At 50.4% G+C, this 22,967-nt stretch overlaps 1 protein-coding gene across 1 annotated transcript in view; it reads right to left on the bottom strand.

Moving 5' to 3' along the window:
• The window catches only part of RIMS4 (regulating synaptic membrane exocytosis 4), a gene marked incomplete at both ends in the record, with an annotated part of 49,977 nt that extends 30,749 nt beyond the window's left edge, over nt 1–19,228 (bottom strand). The window contains one exon of the mRNA XM_082772941.1: nt 19,132–19,228. Within this exon, the coding sequence (XP_082629067.1) occupies nt 19,132–19,228 (97 nt within the window). The remainder of the gene's footprint in view (nt 1–19,131) is intronic.
• Between the last annotated feature and the right edge of the window lie 3,739 nt (nt 19,229–22,967).

The raw sequence follows: 22,967 nt of genomic DNA, 5'->3' as shown, positions 1-22,967 counted from the left end.
AACGTGCTCACATTTGCAATCTGTGCTCAGCACAGCCCTTGGTTTTGCTTTGCTGTGATACAGCATTAGGACGGCTGCCCAAGCCAACGCATTAATAAATCAAAGTGACAATAAGGCAGTTGGAGGGAGATAAATTATTGAGCTCAAAGCAATTTAATGCTTAAAGACTAAACTGCAGAAGATGGGAGCTGCTGAACACGGAGTCTGATTTTCCTTGGGACAGCTTTACTGATATGCTCAGGCTGCCAGTCCGCTGAAAATCTGGAAGAGGAAACGCTGCATCTTATCTCTTCGTTAAAACATGGCAAGTGATGACATCAATTTCATCTAAGAAGCAATTTCTCTTTGCAATCACTGAGTTCTTTCATACGGCTGTTTCCCACCTTCACTCCGCTGAAGCCAAGAGGCGGATGATGGGTGGCTGACAGTAACCTATTTACAGCTCTCTTCTCCATCTGAACTCAATTTATATGACTGGCACTGCGTAAGAGTCCTCCAAGATTTCTTACATGCAGGATGGGCCTGGGGATCCATTCTTCTCCTTTCACAGCTGGCTGTTCCCAGTAACTCCCACTGCAACGCACCCAGGAGAGAACTGAACTCTCCTAAACCCTACCTGCCATAGCCAAACCCGTCCTGCACAGCCCGTTATATTACAGTGGAAAGATGTTCCTATTGAAAGCACTACAAACAAAACAGCAGTTGCATTAAATTAAATTCACACACACACACTCCTTCGTGTTTAACAAACACAGAACCTTATTCAAGGATCCCAATTATAAAGCAAATGGGTAATAGAAATCCATCTCTCATACAGTCCCTCATCCCACAGGGACAGCACGTTTCATATTGACTCATCTTATATAGATGGTTTTATCTTTGAAGAGTAAGAGATTCTTAATATACACCTTTAACGCCAACTTTACCAACAGGATGACAGTCACTGCAGACATTTTGTTGAGAGTTAATTATTTACAGCCTTACAGGCTATTAACACCGCACACCCCAGGCCTCTGACTTGGGGGAAGGTGCCTACAGCCTCCAGAAGACTTGTGGGATTCCTTGCTAGAGTCAACAAGACCATCTCCCTAAAATCTCATCCCCTTCAGGAAGGTTTGTGCTGGTTGCCCGCATGCAAAAAGACCTAAGAAACTTGTAATTATATTTCACGAGTTATGGCCAACGCTGTTGTCATAAAAAAGCAGTACAAGGAAAAATGTTACTCTTGACAGTAATGAGATTTTGCTTAAAAAAAGAAGAAAACCATAGAAACGGTTTCCTCCAATGTTGAACATCTTCCCAGTGAGGAACAGAGAGCAGATGCCCTACATAGCTTCCTCCCTTCTAAGCAGCATATGCACCAAAAACCAAAGGTTAAAGAATATGCTCAGCAAATTTTCTTCACGATAGCCAAAACCGTGTGCTCAGCCCTCTCAGTTGCTTTCAAAGTTTCCCTACCTTGCAGCTCTGCTTTAATGTTCCTAATGGAAAAATTAGGTCAGCTACAAATCTCTGATTGGCATCTCGATATTATGGGTTGGCACTCTGAACTTCTGTTGGCTTTTAGAGGTTCGATACAAATCTTGCCCTTTAAAACCTAACGATACAGCTTGGGGCCTCCAGCCATCCTCAGATCTGTTCTTCTGTGTCTTAAAGAAAACAGTTTGAAGGGAAAGACAACGTCAGCAAGGACCCTAAAACAGTAGAGAGGTGAGAGAGACAGGTGCTACATCAATAAAGAACACCCATATTTTGCTCAGTTCTCAACAGTGTATTTGCTAAATATACACAGGAGTTTGGTGCCTCCTTGAAAATCAGGATTAAGAAATAATGACACAAAAAAAAGACTAAATCCAGCCCCAGATCAGGAGGTACGTTCAGAAGTGACAAAGGCAACGTGAGGACAGAGTTAGAGCGAGGTACTCCAGGTTCCCTCCAGTCACCCCAAGTAACTCCTAGGTGCTCCTCTAACCACCGTGGAAGCTGCACCTCCTCCAGGCTCTGTTTGCCCACACAAAGCTCTGCAGCACACAGCAACATGTTCCAGTACCGACGTACTTCCTTTAATCCCACAAAAAGCCACCGGTTGACTCCGTGACTCCAGGCAGTTTTGATACGACCACCTGTGCCAAGGCTCACAGCGGGAATAAACCCCCGCAGGACTTCAGTGGGCACCTGACTCTTCAGTGGTGATCTGCAATATTAGAGGTGGGAGATGGATTTCAGGTCATCGACTCAACCAGGAAAGGGCCCCGGGGTGCTCACCTCAACCTAAGCCAATGTCTAAGACCTAAGCCACATCTAACCCCAGAGTCAGCATGCGTCGATACAAATCCACTTCTGGAGCCTTCTGAACTAAGTATTTTCTATTACTTTGGGGCAGCCATTACAGAGTCACAATATTTAGTCAACCTTTTACTTCTACAGTCATTAATCATGCACCATTTAACTACTGGTTTGTCATTTACTCTCCTAATCCTTTTCAAATCCTTCTGCTTATTTTCACATCTTTTTTCAATCTCGTTCTGTGCGTCTGGCTAATTACACTCCTTCGCTGTCATAGGCTGCTTCAGCACAGACACGGTGAGCCCGAGGTGGTGTGATCGCTTGCTGGGTTGTGTCCAATGAAGATCACAGAATCACAGAATCACAGAATTTCTAGGTTGGAAGAGACCTCAAGATCATCGAGTCCAACCTCTGACCTAACGCTAACAGTCCCCACTAAACCATTTCCCTAAGCTCTACATCTAAACGTCTTTTGAAGACTTCCAGGGATGGTGACTCCACCACTTCCCTGGGCAGCCTGTTCCAATGCCTCACAACCCTTTCGGTAAAGAAGTTCTTCCTAACATCTAACCTAAAACTCCCCTGGCGCAACTTTAGCCCATTCCCCCTCGTCCTGTCACCAGGCACGTGGGAGAACAGACCAACCCCCACCTCGCTACAGCCTCTTTTAAGGTACCTGTAGAGAGCGGTAAGGTCGCCCCTGAGCCTCCTTTTCTCCAGGCTGAACAAGCCCAGCTCCCTCAGCCGCTCCTCGTAGGACTTGTTCTCCAGGCCCCTCACCAGCTTCATCGCCCTTCTCTGGACTTGCTCGAGCACCTCGATGTCCTTCTTGAAGCGAGGGGCCCAAAACTGAACACAGTACTCGAGGTGCGGCCTCACCAGAGCCGAGTACAGGGGGACGATCACCTCCCTAGCCCTGCTGGTCACACTGTTTCTGATACAAGCCAGGATGCCGTTGGCCTTCTTGGCCACCTGAGCACACTGCTGGCTCATATTCAGCCGACTATCCACCATCACTCCCAGATCCTTCTCTGCCTGGCAGCTCTCCAACCACTCATCTCCCAGCCTGTAGCTCTGCTTGGGGTTATTGCACCCCAGGTACAGGACCCGGCACTTGGCCTTGTTGAACTTCATGCAGTTGACCTCAGCCCATCGGTGCAGCCTATCCAGATCCTCCTGCAGAGCTTTCCTACCCTCAAGCAGATCGACACATGCGCATAGCTTGGTGTCATCTGCAAACTTACTGAGGGTGCACTTGATGCCCTCGTCCAGATCATCGATGAAGATATTAAAGAGGACCGGCCCCAGCACCGAGCCCTGGGGGACGCCACTAGTGACCGGCCTCCAACTGGACTTGGCTCCATTCACCACGACTCTTTGGGCCCGGCTATCCAGCCAGTTTCTAACCCAACGAAGCGTGCGCCAGTCCAAGCCAAGAGCAGTCAGTTTCTTGAGGAGAATGCTGTGGGAGACGGTGTCAAAAGCCTTGCTGAAGTCAAGGTAGACCACATCCACAGCCTTTCCCTCATCCACCCATTACGTCACTTTGTCATAGAAGGAGATCAGGTTCGTCAAGCAGGACCTGCCTTTCATAAACGCATGCTGACTGGGCCTGATCGCCTGCTTCCCCTGCAAGTGCTGCGTGATGACTCTCAAGAGGATCTGCTCCATGAGCTTTCCTGGCACTGAGGTCAAACTGACAGGCCTGTAGTTTCCTGGGTCTGCCCTCCGGCCCTTCTTGTAGATGGGCGTCACGTTTGCTAGCCGCCAGTCAATTGGGACCTTCCCCGATAGCCAGGACTGCTGATAAATGATGGACAGTGGCTTGGCCAGCTCCTCTGCCAGTTCTCTCAGTACCCTTGGGTGGATCCCATCCGGCCCCATCGACTTGTGCACATCTAAGTGCCGTAGCAGGTCACCAACCAGTTCTTCATGGATAGTGAGGGCCACATCCTGCTCCCCATCCCCTTCCACCAGCTCAGGGTACTGGGTATCCAGAGAACAACCGGTATTGCCGCTAAAGACTGAGGCGAAGAAGGCATTGAGCACCTCCGCCTTTTCGTCATCCCTTGTAACTAAGTTTCCCCCCGCATCCAGTAAAGGATGGAGATTCTCCTTAGTCCTCCTTTTTGTGTTGATGTATTTATAGAAACGTTTTTTGTTATCTTTAACGGCAGTAGCCAGATTGAGCTCCAGATGAGCTTTGGCCTTCCTAATTTTGTCCCTGCACAGCCTTGCTACATCCTTATAGTCCTCCCTAGTGGCCTGCCCACTTTTCCAAAGATTATAAACCCTCTTTTTTCTCCTAAGATCAAGCCACAATTCTCTGTTGAGCCAGGCTTGTCTTCTTCCCCGCCAGCTCGTCTTTGGGCACGTGGGGACAGACCGTTCCTGCGCCATTAAGATTTCCCTCTTGAAGAGCGCCCAGCCTTCCTGGACCCCTCTGCCCTTCAGAACTGCCTCCCAAGGGACTCCACCAACCAGTGTCCTGAGCAGCTCAAAGTCAGCCCTCTGAAAGTCCAATACAGCGGTTTTACTGGTCCCCTTCCTGGCCTCGCCAAGAATAGTGAACTCCACCATTGCGTGATCACTCTGCCCAAGACAGCTCCCGACAATCACATCCTCCACCAGTCCTTCTCTGTTTGTGAAGAGAAGGTCTAGCGGGGCACCACCCCTGGTAGGTTCACTAACCAGCTGTGTCAGGAAGCTATCTTCCACGCTCAGATTTGCCACTGCAACGTTTAAAACAAAGCCACGTCATGGGAAGATCACAAAATATGCTTATTTGTCTGGACAGCTACTTAGGACTCTATGGGAGGAAGGGAGAGGGGCCATTTGGTGTTGTGCTTGAAGACGATGTTTCTAACCCTGCGAGGTACAAGGAGAAAAATTGCCCATGGTTTCCATCTTTTTAAAATAAATAATGCTGTTCCCTTGCCTTTCAAAGGGCTGTTGTTTGCCATTTCGTCGTGTCCCGAGGCAGCCACCCCTGCTGGTCTTGGGAGACTCGCAGCCTCTCAAAGAGGGCAGGGGAGGCCAGCCTGGAAGTCGGAGGTCAGCAAAAGCCAGGATGCATCCAAGTGACAGGTGTCAAATATGGGTGATAGATGGATGAGACAGGCGTCATCATAAAATTTAAACCCGACTGAATTATTCATAGCGAGAAGGAAGAGAAGAGGCCAGGCAAAGTATGTAACAGACAGAAGGAACTGAGGGAAGGAGATGGTTGCCGTGAGGAGCAGCGGACTGCTTTTCAGAGGTACCCAGAGTTTAGAAAGCCTACCCAAAATGTACGTACGGCTCCACAGATTACTCCCAGAGACATTTTGGGAGGGGAGGCTGCAGGTCCCAGCAAGAGTCTGAGCGCGTAACTCGACATCCACACACCCTCTGGACTCTCAGTTTTCATTTCACTTCTGGAGCCAGTCTTGACCTTTCCTGCCAGTGATGCAAACGCTAAGACAGTGCATACGGAGAGTGGAAAGGCCGCAGAGTAACGGCTTCGTTCAGCCCGGGACAGCTAACCAAGGCTGGTGAGGATCGGTTACACGCCAACATCGCTAGCTTCTGACTCAGCATCTCCAAAAAAAAGCTGGGAGGAAACGCTCAGCACTCCCACCTCCCCCGGAAAATCTCGGAGGTGGCTAGCAGCCCACCCGAGGAAAACGTGCGGAGCTCCACAGGGAGCTGAACTCAGGCAGCTCCGTTCAGCTCGCAGAGAATTGTTGAGACGCAGCTTTCAGAACAACACTTCCAGCTGAAACCCAAGTGTTTAACTACAACCCCTGCAGGCTTACCGACTGCCTCCCAACACAACGGCCTGCCCCGTTCAGGAGGCTGTTGGACAGCTTCCACTTGCCAAGAAAACTGCTGTGGCCGCAAGCGCCAAGCATGCTCGTGTGTAACCTGACTAGATCAGCAGCTTGGAATTAATTTAGGAGCGTGGATCAGTTCTCAAACATTATTTTTTTTTGCCATCAGTAAGACCTACTGAAAGTGCTAAAGAGGAATTATTATGCATAACACCTGCAAGAACTTGCTGTAAACACATTTGGCAGTATCGGGAGGTTCCTTTATGGCAGAATCCATTTTTATATACACCTAATATTTTCAGGTTTTCAAACGATTGTCAGTGTGTTTGTAGAGGCTGTTAATGAAACTCGCTGCTAAATGCAGTTACGATTCTGTAGCTATTAATACAACGTGACATCAGTTACGTCAGCTTCCGAGTGAATCACAGTCGCAAACTTGTAGGTGTTCGATAGCTGGTTGTCAAGTTGAAATAGAACATTGTTAAATATAATCCAACTCTGTCCTAGTTTTTCAGCTCTTTTCCTCTTTGTGCGCTGCAGCCTTAGTGGACTGAACACCTGCAGTTCTGAAGAGATAAGCACAGGAAAATTAAGGGAAAAAACACATCGACTATTAGACCACTTAGATCAGCAAGTTTTAAAATGTTTGCTTTTGACTGCAATTTCATCTCGAACCTGAGAACTGTAAGAGCTCACAAGAACAGGTCAATGAATCTTTCACAATGCCTAGCAAGACACACTCATATCAAGATGTTAAGCTTTCTTTTTTTTCCTTACAAACTGAAATAAAAGGATGAGAATCTTTGCTATCATAGATATTTAGCATTAGAGCAGGCAAAATCCAGCTTTCAAACCATTTACTGAGGCAAAATACTGCTCGAATCAACATTACTGACACCTGCAGAACACTTTTGTATCAGTCAGTCCGTACACAAAAACATTCGTAAAGGACAGACAGAAGCCTGGGAAATCATTCATGAGCATTTTGATCAATTAAACGTTTTCAGCCCATCATGATGTCACCCCGCCAGGATTCACTTCCCCCTGCACCGCCTGCCTCCCGAACACTTCGTGTGCGGTTCATATCCTGGACAGCTCAGCTCTGGAAGCCCAGCCTTTGGACGCCACGGCAGGTGCTGAGGGAAATAAACAGTTTTAGAGATTTCAGGAAATTAAGCACAATTGTGGCCCGAATGAAGACTTCCTGATTTTCCACAGTCAGTCTGTCCTACAAGCAGATGGTTGCAGCGAACAGACTGTGAAGATGGTGTCAAGTACACCAACGAAAATGGACTGTGGATAATTAGCCTGGTATTACTCCTACAGCTGCAAGCCAAATTTCACTTCAACCACCCATACAATGTTTCATGGGCCTCTCCAGTAGGTAAACTGGGTGGCATGGAGTCAAAAATAGGAAACAGTAAATAGGACCAACATGATGCCATGTTAGGGGCACCTGGCTTGGGCTGGGTCTTGGCAAAATTGAGTTTAGGATTTAAAAACAAAACAAAACAAAACAAACTGTTGTCCCAGAGCAGTAAGTGTTTCTCCAGACACAGAGCAGACAGGTCACAAAAACAGATTTACTTGTGATGCTAGCCAGAAGCTAGGATTTCAGAGGAGACAGATGAAAAACAAGTTTGTAGAAAGATAGCTCAAGTCTCTGGCATTGCTCAAGCAGAGGAAACCCTCTGCCAAATGGGGGAGCTGAGAATTGCTGTTGTGAAACAGTCCAGAAGAGGGTCCCGAGGAACAGACGTGATCAAAAGTCAAGCTCTTCCCTTATTTTCAACCGGTGCTTTCTCCAGTCTTCCATCTATCCTCGCATTCCCTTCAAGTGAAGTCCTTTAGACCAGGTGGGGAAGCCACAAGCCTGGGTTTTATCATACGTGATACCATGACCCCTTTACGCGACAGCACCATGTGAGAGATGGGCCTGCCGCGCACTCACGTGGTGCTGGTTTGATCATCCACACCTCATGCATTTCAGAAAGACAAACCACCAGGTAAATGACTCTTGACCCACGCAATTCTCAGAAGCAGCACGTGCACACTGATAAAACCAAGACCACTGCGCTGCTCCTCCAGAGAGTCGAGCAGGAGTGGAAAATATCAGTGGTGGAACGGCCACGGGCTGCCATACAGAGAGTATCTTCAGCTTGCTCCTTGCCAAGTCTCTAGCTTATCAATAAAACATTGAGAACAGCTTTCTTGATGTCAAGGGAAAGGAGCCAACAAACATGTGTTGTCTGCACCGCGAAGAAATCCACGATGCTAATTTTGGAAAACATCACCTGGTGGAAACGTGTAAATACAGAAAGAAAAGGGGGAAAAAACAGATGGGAAATGCTGAGAACCCTAGCGGGACACTGTGAGCGCAGAAGTAGCAGCAGGAACTGAAGCATTTATAGGCAGACCAAAACCATGGGGGCTCTACCCAAAGACCTGAGGCTGCTGTCCAAGGTGGCCCCAGGGCCAGCAGCGCCCGGAGCAGCCGATGGATTGCGTGCAGGAGGCTGCTGAAGGGATTGGCCCCACGTGTGGCCAGGTCATTTCCCCCATCGAGTGATCTTGGAGCCCCCAACAAGGAGCCGAAGGTAGGAGCAGGTGCTGGGGGTGCCAGGAGCACGGCAGATCTTCCAGCGAGATGCTGCTCCTCCGGCGCTGCGGAAAACAGGGGCAGATGCTTTAAAGCTGAATTATGCAGGAACCGCCCCGTGGAAAGCAGGAATACCTGCCTCACTGCAGGCACCCCGACGGGCAGGGAGGGCACCTCTTCCAGCCTCAGCCCCATCCCGCAGCTCACAGAGCCCGTAGCTGGGTGCCGCGACGGCCCCAGCCGCAGGAGGAAGGCACAGCGACGGCACAGGAGCGGGTGCCATGGGATGCTGACGTTACCATGGAAATGTCCCCGTACCGCACAACATTTTGACACCGTCTGATTTCCGAGAGGCAGCGAGGACGTGGCAGCCTGCAAAGCCCGCACGAAGGGGCTGTCAGAGCGTCGCCACGGGTGTCCCTGCAGCCCCTTCGGAGTGCCCGGGCGGTGGGTTTTGACCAAGCTGGCAGCTTTCAAAAACACACGAGGAAGCACAGCTCCATAAATCACTCTGATTTCATGTGTACCGTCTGCCAGGCCAGGTGCTGGTCTGCACACCCACCTTGGGCATTTCTTGCCCTGGTTTCCACACCAGCGTTCTCAGTGCTCCTCCATCAGCCTGTTCCCATCCCGAGGCTGCTCCTCCGCTCGCTGGCTCAAGCCCGGACCAGCAGAGCTTCAGCCTCACACAAGCAGGACTGCTGCTGATTTTCACAATGGCTGTGGGCAGATGCGGCCCGAAATCCCATTCCTTTTCAATAAAAAGTAGAGCCCGAAACTCGCAGGCGTTTCTGCCCAACTTTCCATATTTAATATTTAAAACAAGCACGTGCTCTGGTTGTCAAAACCACGATCCGTGGCAGAAAGCTTGTTTTTATCTTGAGCTACACCAACCTAGCCTGTTCCGTCTTATTACAAAGAAACAAAAATCCCAAATCCAGAGGGGATGCATCTGTGGGCTGTGATTCCCAAAGGCAGATGTACAGGGATCAGGCAGACCAGGTACAAAACCGTGTGCTTCCTGACAGGTACCGAAATCACCTCTGACCAAAGGGGAAATGTAACAGTGGGCTGTGACAGCAACTCATCCTGGTTGTGCGGTTTTTGTTTTGTTGAGGTGGGGAGCAGCGGCCAACTATCAAACCACAGAAGTTAGAATGGATCGCTACCTACCTGCACCATCGGATGAATTTTTAAAACCCCTGTGGAGGTAAAAGGGCCCCGCAGAACTGCTGCAGGGCAACTGCCCCGATCCCACGGGCCACCAGTGAGACCTCGTATGGGCTAACAGGGCTTCAGCCAGCGGGAGGCGGCACGTGATGGACATCAGAGCGCTACTGGGTTGTATTTGCCATGATGTGGCTCTCTAGGAACAAACCGGCTACAACAGCTGGAAGTCCGACAAGCATGAAAGAGGAAAAGCCTTCTCATTTATTTCCCTGACAATGCAATTAAAAACAAAATACGGATATAAAGCAGCAACATTTAAATTTGGAGTCAAATTTTCCTTTTTACTTGTGCTGCAATTTCACGCATCGAATACAAGAAAGGAAAGGTAAATAGTAGAAATAAAATTATAAAAAAAAAAAAAAAAACAAAACACCAGCCACCCACACAATCCTTCCAAGATGCTGAGAAGTGCTAAATGAGGAGCTGGATTTCCAACAAAAAAAAAAAAAGAAAAAAAGAAAAAACACATTCATCTTCTTAGACATCTTGGCTGTGACACAATTACCATGTTTCCCATCCCCGTGGCAGGACACATTTCCTGCTAGCTGTCAGTACTCGCGGTATCGGTGGGCAGCCGGCGGGAGTCCCACAGCACTGGAGGCAGGCCTGACCCCGCAAACACCGAGCTCTTACAGCTACGGGGATGGTGAGATCCAGAGAGGGACAAAATCACACGTGTCATGGGGAGGGAGACACCTCACAGTCCCAAGAGGTTTGCAGGGATGCTGCAGTTCAACTGTGGATCCTCAGTTTCAGGTCTCTGCTTCTCAGGCTGCCAAAACCATCCAAAACAGTGCAGTGCGCCCAGAGCCGGGGGGACAAAGCTCCCTGGTATAGCCACGTCCCCAACCCCAAATCCCACCAATGTCCTGCAGCACAGGTCTGGGTAAATGGCAGACACAGAATTTAGGCGGGTACCAACGGGATAAAATAGGTCACCCCACAAATCAGTAAGAGGAGACTCAGCAAAGGCACAAGCAGTAGCTCCGAACGCAGAAAGAAATTAAATGCACAAAGGCCAAAGAGGGAACGAGCAGCCAGGCAGCAATCCTGCACAGAACAATCTGGAACGGAGAACGGATCACATCCGAAACGCGAGTCAGGAAGAGGGGTGCTCCTGCAAATGCTGTGCCTTTATAGGAACGCCGTCCCCAAAGCGTGGGGGATGATTTCCTCTCTGCTAGCAGCCGGGCAGAGCTCAGCCAGAGCACTGTCCACGATGCTCCGCGAGCAAGAGCCTGCACACAGCAATGAGGGCAACGCAGTGCTGGCAAAGTGCTCTGTGCTAAGAACCAAATCAGGCTTCTTTAGTGTAAAAAGCAAGAGGCTAAAAAGGAGGGAGAGGGATGAGAGAGAGCGACCGTGGTGATGACGGTCACCTCCTGACGTCGGGGTATCAGCACAGGGAAGAGGAGCGAAGCCTTCCCCTACAGCCAGCAGCGATCGGCTGCCTCCCGCGTCACTAGGAGCAAGACACCAGTAAGGCGCTTAATTTCCATGAAGATTTAGGTTGAATTTTTCAGGAAAGCTGTCCTTCTAATTAGAAACTTCAGCAGGAAGATGACAACAAGCTGGGGTGCTGAAAAGTGACTTCTCAAGGACACCTCCCACCCCTATGCTCCTCGGAGTAAGGACACGCAGACATGAGCAAGAGCTCCTTAGTCATAAACCAGGTTTAACAGAAATGTGAGATTCACCCCTGTACACGCTGTACTCTCCAGCTTGTTGAGCACTTGAACATTTTAACTGGCTTCTGCAAGATCGTGTGAGTTCTTTGTGTGTTGGAAGAAGGTGATATAACGCTAATGGCACGAGGCTGAAACCCATTAACTGCCACGGGGATTGAACTGTGGCTAGATTTGGTTAAAAAACAGGGGGTGCTGAGCTCTGCTTTATTCCTATGCGAAGTTCAGCTGGCTCAGGGCTTCCAGTCCTTCTATGCATGCAGCTTTGCAAAAGCAAAGCCAAAGATCCAGCTTAAAAGCTGATCCCAGGCAAGCACAGTTTGGTAGCACGAGCAGAGCGTGCCCCGTTCGTGCGTGCTGCCAGCAGGTGGTCAGAGCACTGGCACCTGCTGAGGCCTCGCTCGTGTTGCACGATCCCTGCCCTGACACATCCCCACACAGCGCAGCTCTCACAGCCTGTCCCAGAAGCCAAAGCCAAACCTCAGAGGAGCATTCCTGGGTACACGGATATTCAAATGGTGCCGAGCAGCTCTGCAGAGGACTAGAAATCCTCGTTCAACCACGCTGGCCGTGCTTCGAGGCAGGTGGCTGCGGGAAAGAGCAGGGGCGGAGGAGATGGGAGGCCCGAGAAGCCCGTGTAAGGCAGGTCCCACTGCCCACTAACTGCGTCAGCAGCTTGCAGACCATCCCCTAAATTAAAACACTCATGTTTCTAATCTAACCGAGGCACTCAAATACGGGCAGATAGGGCTTCAAAAAATAATCGCACAGATAAATTATTTCTCAGAACAGCTACTCCAACCAAACGTGATTATCCCCCCACACGAAGCAGGTTCATACATTGTCAAACAGAAACGCTGAAGCAAAGCACTTCCAGCACTTCCCAGCTTGTTCTGATGCAGGAACCTGACGGAGTAAAGACTATTTTCTTTAGCCTGGAGAACAGAGTGCTTTTGAATTAATAAATGTTGCATTAGAATTAATTTCACATGAAATAGAAGCAGGAAGGAAACAGTTTCTCCTAGACAGAAAGCTTTCCAGGGACACACTTCTCTATTTGCAGCAAATTGACAGCAAAACAAGGGGAAGAGAGACACTTCCCCTGTGGCTGGCGGAGATGACACAGAGGCAGCCCTCCACAGCTCCTGCACACGTGGCTGGGGAGCACCAACATCCTCGCAGCATCCGGCAGGAGATGTACGGCCGGCTGGGCGCCGTCACCTTCGAGGGAAGCAGCGCTGTGCTCTCCACGACTGCAAGCAAGTTCTGTGGGTAGAGGGAAAATAAGGAAAAGGTTTCAAGTCCCTCGCTCCTAAAGCTGACTCTTTCACGGGGTTCTCGCTCCCTTCTGGTCTCGAAGGCGAACAAATCCTTACTGTGTCTCTGCAGCCCTCCCCGTGCACACCGGTCACACAGCGGGCAGCGGATCCACAGGACCAAGAGTTCAGTGCAGGGTCTTCACTGCACAGGAGGTGCAGGAACAGCACAATCCGGCAAGCTCCGTGCCGACCCGAGGTCTGCGGTGGAAGATACTCATCACGTCTGATCCGGATTCAGTCCCGACAAGGCTCCGCAGCCATTAGCCACGGCACCTCTGCTGTTGGTTCACTCCATACACCTTCCTTTGATGGAAGAGTGATTGTTCCAGCAGCTCCTCTAAAATCATTCCTATTTTTAGTTTTAATCCCTTTGTAAAACAAAGGTCTGCTTCCACAGAGCCAGAACGAGCCCAGCTGGGAGGAAGGCACTCCTTCCAACCAGGACAACCTGAGGCCAAGGTACACCCCACGGAGAGGGAAAAGAGGCAGTGAAAGCCATGTTTTTTCATTCTATGGTTCCATGAAAAGCCACAGCTTTCACTGCCTCCTGCACAAGAGAGCCAGCGAGGTTCATAGCAGGGATCAGGCCACAAGCAAACTCCCTCCACACCCGGTTATTCCAAGGCTGATTCGGATTTGCCCTGCAGCATCCCCTGGGTAACGCATTGCCAGATGAGCCCCAGATTTTAGGTTTGTGCAGGGCTTCAGGGATGAACTATCATCTTACTTGTAAAAGGTTAACAGGAAAAATACTTAACATCCCCACTGTGCAAATAATTTGCCTTGTCCTCCGTACGTTCTCTGTGTGAATGTGGTTACCTACCTACCAAATAATTAATAAAAGTGGGTTTGGGGTAGTCTGTAAACCTCTTAGCTTCATCCAAAAGAAGGAAAAGCAGACCACAAGGACTTAACAATTTCAATATATATTTTTTTAAAAAAGATTAATGCTTGAATCATCATTTTCTTTAACATTATGTGCACCCCAATCCAGCACAGTGTTGCCATTGAGAAATATCCATGGCAACTTGAAAACCTACATAGGGGATCTCTCTATTTAATAACTTCACGGCTCTTTAATGTTTAAAATTATAGAGAAGTTAAATGTTTAAAATTAGAGAATTTCAGCAGATACAACCCAGACAAAAAAGTTTTCTAAACTAACCTAGAAGCCTGCACCCAGCCCATTGTTCCAGCCCAGTATTAAACGTTTACCAACCCACTGAATTAACATTTCACACAGTTGCTCTTCAAAGCAATTGATCGTGGCGCAGCGCATCTGCCAGTACTCGATAGCGTGTGAAAGCAGCAGCCGAGGCTGAATTTTATCTCGAGCTCAACTCTCTTCCGAACAAGCAGCTGCCACAAGAAGGCTTACTGGCAGTATCTAGGAGACATTTTGACTTTGGAAACCATTTTCTCTCTGCCAGACACTTGGCTCCAGCTGGCTGAGGCACGATCTCCTCCTGCCGTCTCGTGGCCGTGGCCGTGGCCCGCTGACCTGCTGCACTCCGACGTGTCCTCTGCAGCTGCACCACGGCTCCTGCTGGTTCCTCATCAAAGCCTCTTCGCTCTCCAGGCTTTCACAGGTGTAGGATCCCTGTAACTCACGTGAGTTTACCCCTGTGCAGATGCTCAGGGATGCCTGGACTTCAGGGCAGCTGTATCTGCAACACGACCCGTGGTTACAGGCTCCCAGACATCCAACCTGTCTCTCTGTCGGGGCATGCCTTAGATGCCTGCTCCCAGTGCAAACAGGTTTCCTTCCCAAGGAAGGCAGGACTCGGGATGGAAGAGAAAGGAGCTGGTGCACGCCTGCCCCTCACTCTTCAGTCCCAGCACAGCTGGAGCAGACACTCGGGCACGAGAAGTGCTCCTGGATCCTGAGGTTCACGCACAGGGTCTCCAGCAACCCCAAGGACCAGCTCTGAGAGCACTCAGGACAATGCCACTCCCCAGAGACACCGCAGGACGTGCAGGTTCCACAGAGTTCAGAGCAGGCTGCCCTTACTTCAGTGATCTTTAGCCCTTCCCTACCTGTGTGTCTTCAGGTAGGATCTGTGTCCTCTGCAGCGCACAGGGTCCTGGCTGGAGGCTCCCCTCTCCTCAGAGCCAAGGGCTGCTCCTGGATTCCCACCAGGACCCCTCTTACACCAACTGCCCCCACTGCACAACCACCTCCCCTCTCCTGCCCAAAGCCCACAGGGTTTTTCGCCTACAGCTCCAAGTCACTGCTACTGCTCTCTACCAAATCCTCGCCTTCTGCTCTGCTTTAGAGAATTTCCCCAAACTCCAAGCCCCACAGCTGGGACGTGCAGGCTCTCTGCAGCAAGCAGAGGGTTCAGCAGAACATCCCCACTGACCCTAAGGATCCTCCTCGGTCCTGGACAGTGCCAAGACCTCTCGCGGTGGATTTCCAGCACCCTGCTCCACACTGCTCGGGGTTTTTGACTGCAACCTGCACACAGAGCTCGTGAGCTGTCCCCAAGGCAGGTTGCCACAGCCATCGCAAGTCCTTGACAGCCTATTTTTAAGCCACGTGCACTTGCCACCTGGCAGTTCAGGCCCTTCTGACACGTTGCCACCAGCACAGCAAATTGCTGCTTCCAGCCAGGAGCAAGAACAAGAGCAAGGCGGATCCTTCACACAACCAAGGTTTGTGCTTAGTTAAAAATATGCATGGGTTTAAGGCTTGCATTTCTAGAGAAACGTGCACAGAGTGCAGTCAGTCACATTTAACATGCTGGTGATGGACAGCAGGCAAAGCAAGTCAGGAGAGGGCCCCGGGATGGCAGGCAGGCCCTCAAAGGCCAGCAGGGCAGAGGAATAATCCCCAGGACAAGTGCAACCAAGGCAAACCACCCTGCTTTGTACAGAGAGGCATGTAACCATTTGGACATTTATGCTTAATTTAAAAAAAAAAAAAAAAACAACTCTTTTTAGTCTACTACTCCATTAGGGAAAAACTATCAGAGTTCAGGACAGGCATTTGCATAAGTTAAACCAACACCTAAGCAGATAATAACCGCAGTTTCAGAATCCTTACCTTCCGCTGACATTGATGGGGACCTTCGTGGAGCAAAGGCAGCAGCACTCAGCCGGCAGGAAGCACAGCAACATTACCATGCCGAGATCAAAAGAGTTATTAACCTCGAGTCCTTACACTATTGAGTGCAGACAGTAATTTCTGTTATTTCAGAGCCCCACTGCAGCTTACCAGCGAACAGAGCTCAGTGTTTGCTCAGAGTATCCTCTTTGTGTAAGCAGCTGAGGAATGAACAGGGTATTACAACACAGGAGAGCAAATTTCAGTGCCACTCCACATCCATCTCTTTGGAGAGACAGACACGTGATCTTATTTGCCACGGCACACATCTGAGGCTCTATCACCCCCTCCCCACGGGGTGATTAGCTCTGGAAGCATTCAGAAAATCCACTTTCTAGCTCCAGGTCCTTCACTGCCATCACTGTCCTGTGTATACTCGCCTCCAGCCTCTGTGCACTGTGATACGAGCAGCATCTGCACCCACTCCACTGCCGAGAAATCAGTTTTCTCACATCATCACCGGTTTTGTGGCAAGCAGAAGAGAAGCTGAGAACAGCCTCCTCATCTGCTGCCTGAAAGATGGACACTAACAAAAGGGCCAATACAAAAAAGGAAACATTACAAGTAAAAGCATTTCTCAAAAGCAGATCCATGTTTCAAGAGAAAAAGTGGAACATCCTAGAACCCCCAGATGGTTCCAGCACTGGCCAAACCTGGCTAGCTGTTTCCATGTCACCACACCTCTCAGCATGGGCTCTCCTGAAAACTTCCTTCTAATCCCTTTAATCTGACCCACCTGTAGTAACTCAAATGAAACAACTCAAAAATTGTCCTTGTTTGATGATTTGAGTTCTCATTAGTTCCCAAGCACCTCTGTTCAGAAGGAATGGTGTGGCCATTTATCAACTCCTCGTCTTTTTCCGTAGGATGAGCATTCTCCTAAAGATGTGCTTCTCAGCTTCAGACAAAATGGATGATGTGCCTGTTTGAAATAAGCTTGCTTACTTTACCAATGCTCGTGGGATCAATTCATTTATTTTTTTGCTGCCACCTCCTGTGGAGAACATCTTGCCATATGCAACATTCACCTCCCTGAATGAGCTATCAAGATTTTATTTTTTTTTTTGGACAGAAATCACACTGCAACCCAAACTGGTCAGAATCTCACTCTACGCATGGGCATGAAAATTACAGAATCTCTTCTGGCACAATTTCATCATTTATCATTTCCCTTTTGTGACATTTACTTCCTTAAAAAAAAAAAAAATCCAGGCTTCTGGTTTTAACACACACACACACACAAATACAAAGCAGCACACACTCATCCTTACTGGTTGCTCATACGTGTCTGAACGCACATTCAGAGGCACAAAATACAGAAACAAACGCTGCAACATCCCCGGTGTGCTGCACAGCACCCCAAACAGCTTTACTGATGAGGCTAACTCAGGCAGGCAAGATCCTCTAATAAGCTGCTGGAGAATGAGGTCTTAATTGTAGATTTATTTAATTCAGAGGTGAGCACTTGTGCTGTATAAAGACAGCCTATCAGCATTCATGCATGAGCATTCACTAAGTGTGAATAAATAAATACAATTGTGTGCAAACCCATTTTTCTAAGCGCTGGAACAGGAAGCATTTGCTTAAACCATCGCCCAACGCCGAGCAAAGGGGCTGGGCAGCAGGGAACGAAATGCTGCTCAGGGCTTCGCGCCGGGTGCTTGTGCTCCAGCATGTCTCACCATCAGTCATTTCTGAAGCAACAGCGCCAAGACTTCCCAAAGCTCCCGTTATCGCCATGCATGCTCCCCGGCATCCAAACCAAACATGAAGTGAAAATAAATCAAGAGCAAAATGTTGAGGATAACATTAAAATAAATATCTATCCACTGGAGGATGCAATCTTCTGCCTGCTGCCTGGCATCCTTGCATGATGCTGATGACAATCAGAAGTTAATCACACAGATGATGAATTTATTCTTACGTCAATTCCTTTAGAAACAACAATGTTAAAGGTGCAGCAGTGCTGATTTGCCCATGTATTCCTGCTGGCATCTGCACATCCTGGGATGAGCTCCCAGACAAAGGAGCATGCCGGCATTTTGAGGGATGCAACCATGACAGTCCATGTTAAAACACGCCTTAGTTACCAACTTTCATTATTTGCTGCTCAGATTCATGTATAGGTTCGGTCTCTTGCACAGCACGGACTGTGAAAAACATCTTTCATTTACGAGTGAGCCGCTGGGGACGGATGAAGCGCTTACAGCCACTGCATCCACTGCCTTGTGCCCTCCCTACCCACACAGCTGCTGTGCTGCCCTCCACTCCCGGCACCTTCTCCAGCACCCGGTGCCCTTCCTTTCCCATTCAATCCAATTTCTTTCCTGCTTTTCCTTACCCAACAGCCTTCTTTTTGAAGCTCGGTCTCATTTTATGGACACTGCCAACTCTTTGAGGCCAGAAACGTCTTTACAAAGCAGACAAAAACCACCGCACCCGCTCTGAGAGGCTTCTGCACTTCCATGTATGTCATGATCCACTTCACTCTCGTTTAAAGGGACTGATTGCCCCGCTCCCCAGCCCTGAAGGCTCAGCACCCCTCAGCCCAACCAGCCTGAGAGCCGGCCGCGATGTCCGGCAGCAAACCCACCTCCTCCCTGGAGGCAGCCAGCACCAGGCGGCTGATGCTGAAGCCGTTCTTTGGCAAATCTCCCCCGGTTTCGATACCGATGGGAAGACAGAGCATGTTTCATCGCCACGAAACGCCTTCCCTCCTAACCTCCGCGGGCACGCGCTCCCTGATGCGTGCTGGTGGGCATCCCAGCGCCAGGCACACCGTGGGCGCTGGACCACCCCTGGGCAGCCGCTCCTTGTGGCCGGGGAGCCGAAGGGGACCCCAAAAGGAGCCCACAGGTGGGGACCACTGACACCCCCAGCCTTCACCTTGGGCCAGGGCGAGTGCCGGCACCCCACAGCCCCCAGCTCCCCCGCCAGCCCCCGACCCCTGGGAGCGCAGCCGCCTCGCTACCTGCTCCCAGCACAGCGGTGGCCGGGCAGGCACCGTCCCCTCGCCCCCCACAGCCCCTCCCCAGCCCCTTTCGGCTCCTTCCCCCACCCAGCCCCGAGCCCGCACCGCTCCCTCTCCCCCTACCCGCGTCCTCCTCGTCGAAGCTGTTCATGCAGGGGAAATAAATGGCCAGGGCCTCGAAGGAGGCGGAGAGGCTGAGGCGGCTCTGCGACCGCTCCATGAACAGCCCGGAGCCGGGGGCACCGCCGGGGGCTTCCCCCGCCGCCGCCGCCGCCGGTGGCTTGGCCAGCTTGGCCGCGCCATTCTTCACTCGGAGCACGGCCCGCGGCGTCTTGGCTGCGGCAGGGGCCTCGGCGAGGCGGTGCGGGGCGCTGCGGGGCCGAGCGGAGCGGTGCGGAGCGGAGCCGAGCGGAGCCGAGCGGTGCGGAGCCACCTGCTGCCGCCCGCCGCTGCCGGCACCGCCCCGCTCCGGGGCCGCGGCCCCGCCTCACGCCCGGCACCGGCGCCGCCAATGGCGGCCCTGAGGGGAGGGAGGGGAGGAGAAGGGGAAGGGGATGGAGGGGCCGAGCCCGGGCTCGCCGCCCTCCGGCCGGGCTCGTAGCGCAGCCCCCCGGCCCCTCTGGTTCGTGAGGGGAGCCCCGGGAGCGGGCTCGCCTCAGTGCGGTGAAGGGGGTGCCGCCATTGCGGTCCGGTGCCCGTCCCCCCCCACAGAAAAATAAACACAAAAGTTAGAGTTTGAAGGTGTTTTTCTCACAAAGGTGGTCCTAAGGGTGGTCGTCACGCTGAGCCCTACCGCCTCCGTCTGCCCCATACACGTTTCTGGTTGTATTGAAGGATATTTGTTGGCAGGGGGTGCGAGGCGCCATGTGGGGATGGAGGAGGTGAAGGACACCAAGAGCTGCCCCATTCCCCAGCTCGGTGCCATAAACGGCTCAGGGCCCCATTTCCCCATGCTCTGCAGGGTTTTAGGACACGGGGTGGGTACATTGCTCCCAGGGGCACCATGTCAGAGAGGCAACAGCCATGAGAAGACCTGGGGTGGCTGGCAGGAGGTCCCCCAGAGGAGGCGGACGCAGCTCACTTGTAGTGCTCTGACTTGAGACAGAGAACGGCATCGGTGGTTCCTGTAGACTAAAGGCCCAGCAGCAATGGGAAAATCCATACCTTTTTCTCCTGAAACATTTATTTTCAGAAATAATTGCTTCAGAAGAAAACTTCTGAGAAGAGGTTTCACTCATTACATGTCTCAGAAGTCCCTCTGCGGCCGTGGAGAAGTCTGTACCCAGCCTGGCCGTGGTGGCATTTAATGCCATGCGTTGAACTTCCTCGCGCCTCTCTTCCTCCCCCATCCCACATGCCATAGGGCAGTGCCATCGGCATTCATCAGAAAACATCTTCTTTCCCCCAGATGATTCTCTTTGGATACCAGTAAATAAATAAATCAACAAGAAAAAAATAAAAAACAAACACAATGTGGAGGTATTTGAGTTACCAGGCAGAGCTTGCTTAGCATTTAAACTGGTTCTGCGACACGCCATTTGATAGATGCTGCTGGGAATTTGGGGCACCACAGCAACAGAGTGAATTTTCAGCTTATCCCCAAAGGCTGGCTGCTTGGATTCCTCTGCTGGCAGGCCCCGTGAGGAATTACCAGTGCCGGCTCAGACGTGCCAGCTGAACACCGCTTGCTCTCAAGTGCCACAGACATCGTGACATCGCCTGTGCCCATTCTGGGGAAGGGAACCTGCTCTATTGTGATTTATTCACTGCCTGTAGGCCTCAGATGGAGACATGGAGTATGTTTGCTGACTGTAGCGCAGTGTCCCCAGCGAGGATGCTGTCATCTGGTGGCACAAAGGAAGACATTCTCACATGCTTGTTCTGTCCACCCATCACTGTAAGGAGATGCCGTCCCACAGCAAACAACGTGACAGGCCTGGTCTTACGACAGGCATATCAGAGCCCTATGTCTCCATCCAGGAATAAAGCACGGAGAAAGCTGCTGTAAGTTGAGTGCTGCAGAACAAAAGCCTGAATTAAAAAAATACTTCTAAGTGCCAGAACCCAGCTGCAGAAAACCAGCAGACAACTGGGAAGGACACCCTGGGATCAGCTATGCCTAAGGCTTGGCTCAGCCCCACTTAAGCTCTAAGGCTGTAACAGAGCTGAAGACCTCATACTTGCAAACATTGCTTTTCTTTTTTATTTCCATGCGCAGTAAGAAACATAAGAATTATAGTCCATAATAACACCTGTACTTTTCTCTCAAACAGCTAATAAATAAGCCCATGAACAATCTTGCATCTACTGAAAACCCTCCCAGAGCTGCAGAGTGTTTGTGGCTGCCAGAGCAGTGCTGCTGCCTGGGAAAGGGAGCCAGGAGCCCCCAGCTCAGGGCAGGAACAACCTCACCAACCAGGCACACTCCTGCACCAGGGGTAGCAGGGTGGCAATGGAAACGGGTCCTACTGATACATCAGCTCCAAAGTCAACCAAAGAAAGCCAAAAACCAGCTCAAGAACATATCTGGGGAAGACTCACCTCCAAGACAGAGGAACCCCAGGTTAAATGGAGTGTCTGGTGGGGGTCCCAGGTAAGGCTCATCAGGGTAATTAAAGGTAAATAAGGGTAATAAGAGTAAATAAGGGTAATTAAGGAACTCCCTGGCTTTGACATCCACAGTTTTTGTTACTGGTGATCCATTCAGAATAGCGAAGGTCATTTGAGTATCAGAAGCCAAACTGAGTTTGCAAGGCTTACCGAGAGAAAATATATTTCTTAATCCAAAAACTAATCAAAGTTTGTTCTGAAATAACATTAATTCCTTCATCAAACCTTGGCTGGGCAGGCAGTAAAGCAGCAGGAACAGAATGAACTTACTGCAGACAACGATGACTCCAGGTCTGAGTTCTGAAAGGCAGAAACATCAGTGAGGAATGTATTAACATACGCTTAGGAGAGGTTTCAATAGCACCAATCAAGGCATTACCGCCACTATCGGGACAAATCCAAGTGCATTAAAGCTGTTAGACAGCTCCTGTCTACCAGTCCTGGCAGTGCATTCGATCCGAGGAGCAAGGGACATCTGTGAATCAGAACTGCTTCCAGGTTCCCAGGCACAGGAGCTACCTAGAAGTGCTGAGAGCTGCTTTCTGTTTGTTCAAAGCAAGGGAGGAAAATTTTAAAGAAGGAATAGCAATTTAGGCTTGACTTTATGCTGTGGCCACCTAAATGCCTGCAAATTCACTGCATTTTGAAAGCACAGTGATGGCAGAGGTAGCAGTGCCTAATGGAGGGAGCGTAGGCCTGTGGTTTGGATGACTGATCTCTGTACTCACCGCTGCCAAGTGATTTCCAATGCTTTTTTTCTGTCCTTTTTTTTTTTTTTTTAATTCAGCTGTACACTGGGACTGAAGTGCTTTGAGATCTACATATCAGGCACCGAGGAGGAACATCTCCATCATCCAGATCACAGCTGTGCACCTTTCTCCGCTCTCCATCCCTCTGCCAGCCTCGTCTCCCTCTCCAGGCACAGTCTGAGCCCCTTGTGCCTGTGCAGCTTCTCAGCACCACTTCCTCCAAAATCCCTGTGGGAGCCCTGCCCTTTATGTTAGTTATGTCTCTCAACGCTCCTTTTGTGTGCTTTTTACAGGCTCACACCCTGGTAAAAAAGAGGGGTCTCTTTTACCATACCCATGGTACCAGCTGTGCTCCAGTCCTTTCTTGCAACCTGCCACTACGGAGGGTTTTGAGCTGCGTGCCCTCAGCATCCTCCCTTAGCTTTGGCGTCATCTACCCCACATTTGCCTCTCATAGCAGGGTCCTGTCTAATTTGTGTACCGCAAGGCTCCTTGATTTCTGGCTGGTCCAAAGCTTCCTAAACCAAAAACCTCTGCCTTAAAGTGAGATGAAATGTATTGGCAGCTGGAATTCAGATGGACAGTTAAAGCTGCAATGCC

This window comes from Aythya marila (genome assembly GCF_965140915.1).
Source record: "Aythya marila genome assembly, chromosome: 16".
NCBI classification, from domain to species: Eukaryota; Metazoa; Chordata; class Aves; order Anseriformes; family Anatidae; genus Aythya; species Aythya marila.
This window is presented reverse-complemented; position numbering and strand designations above follow the sequence as displayed.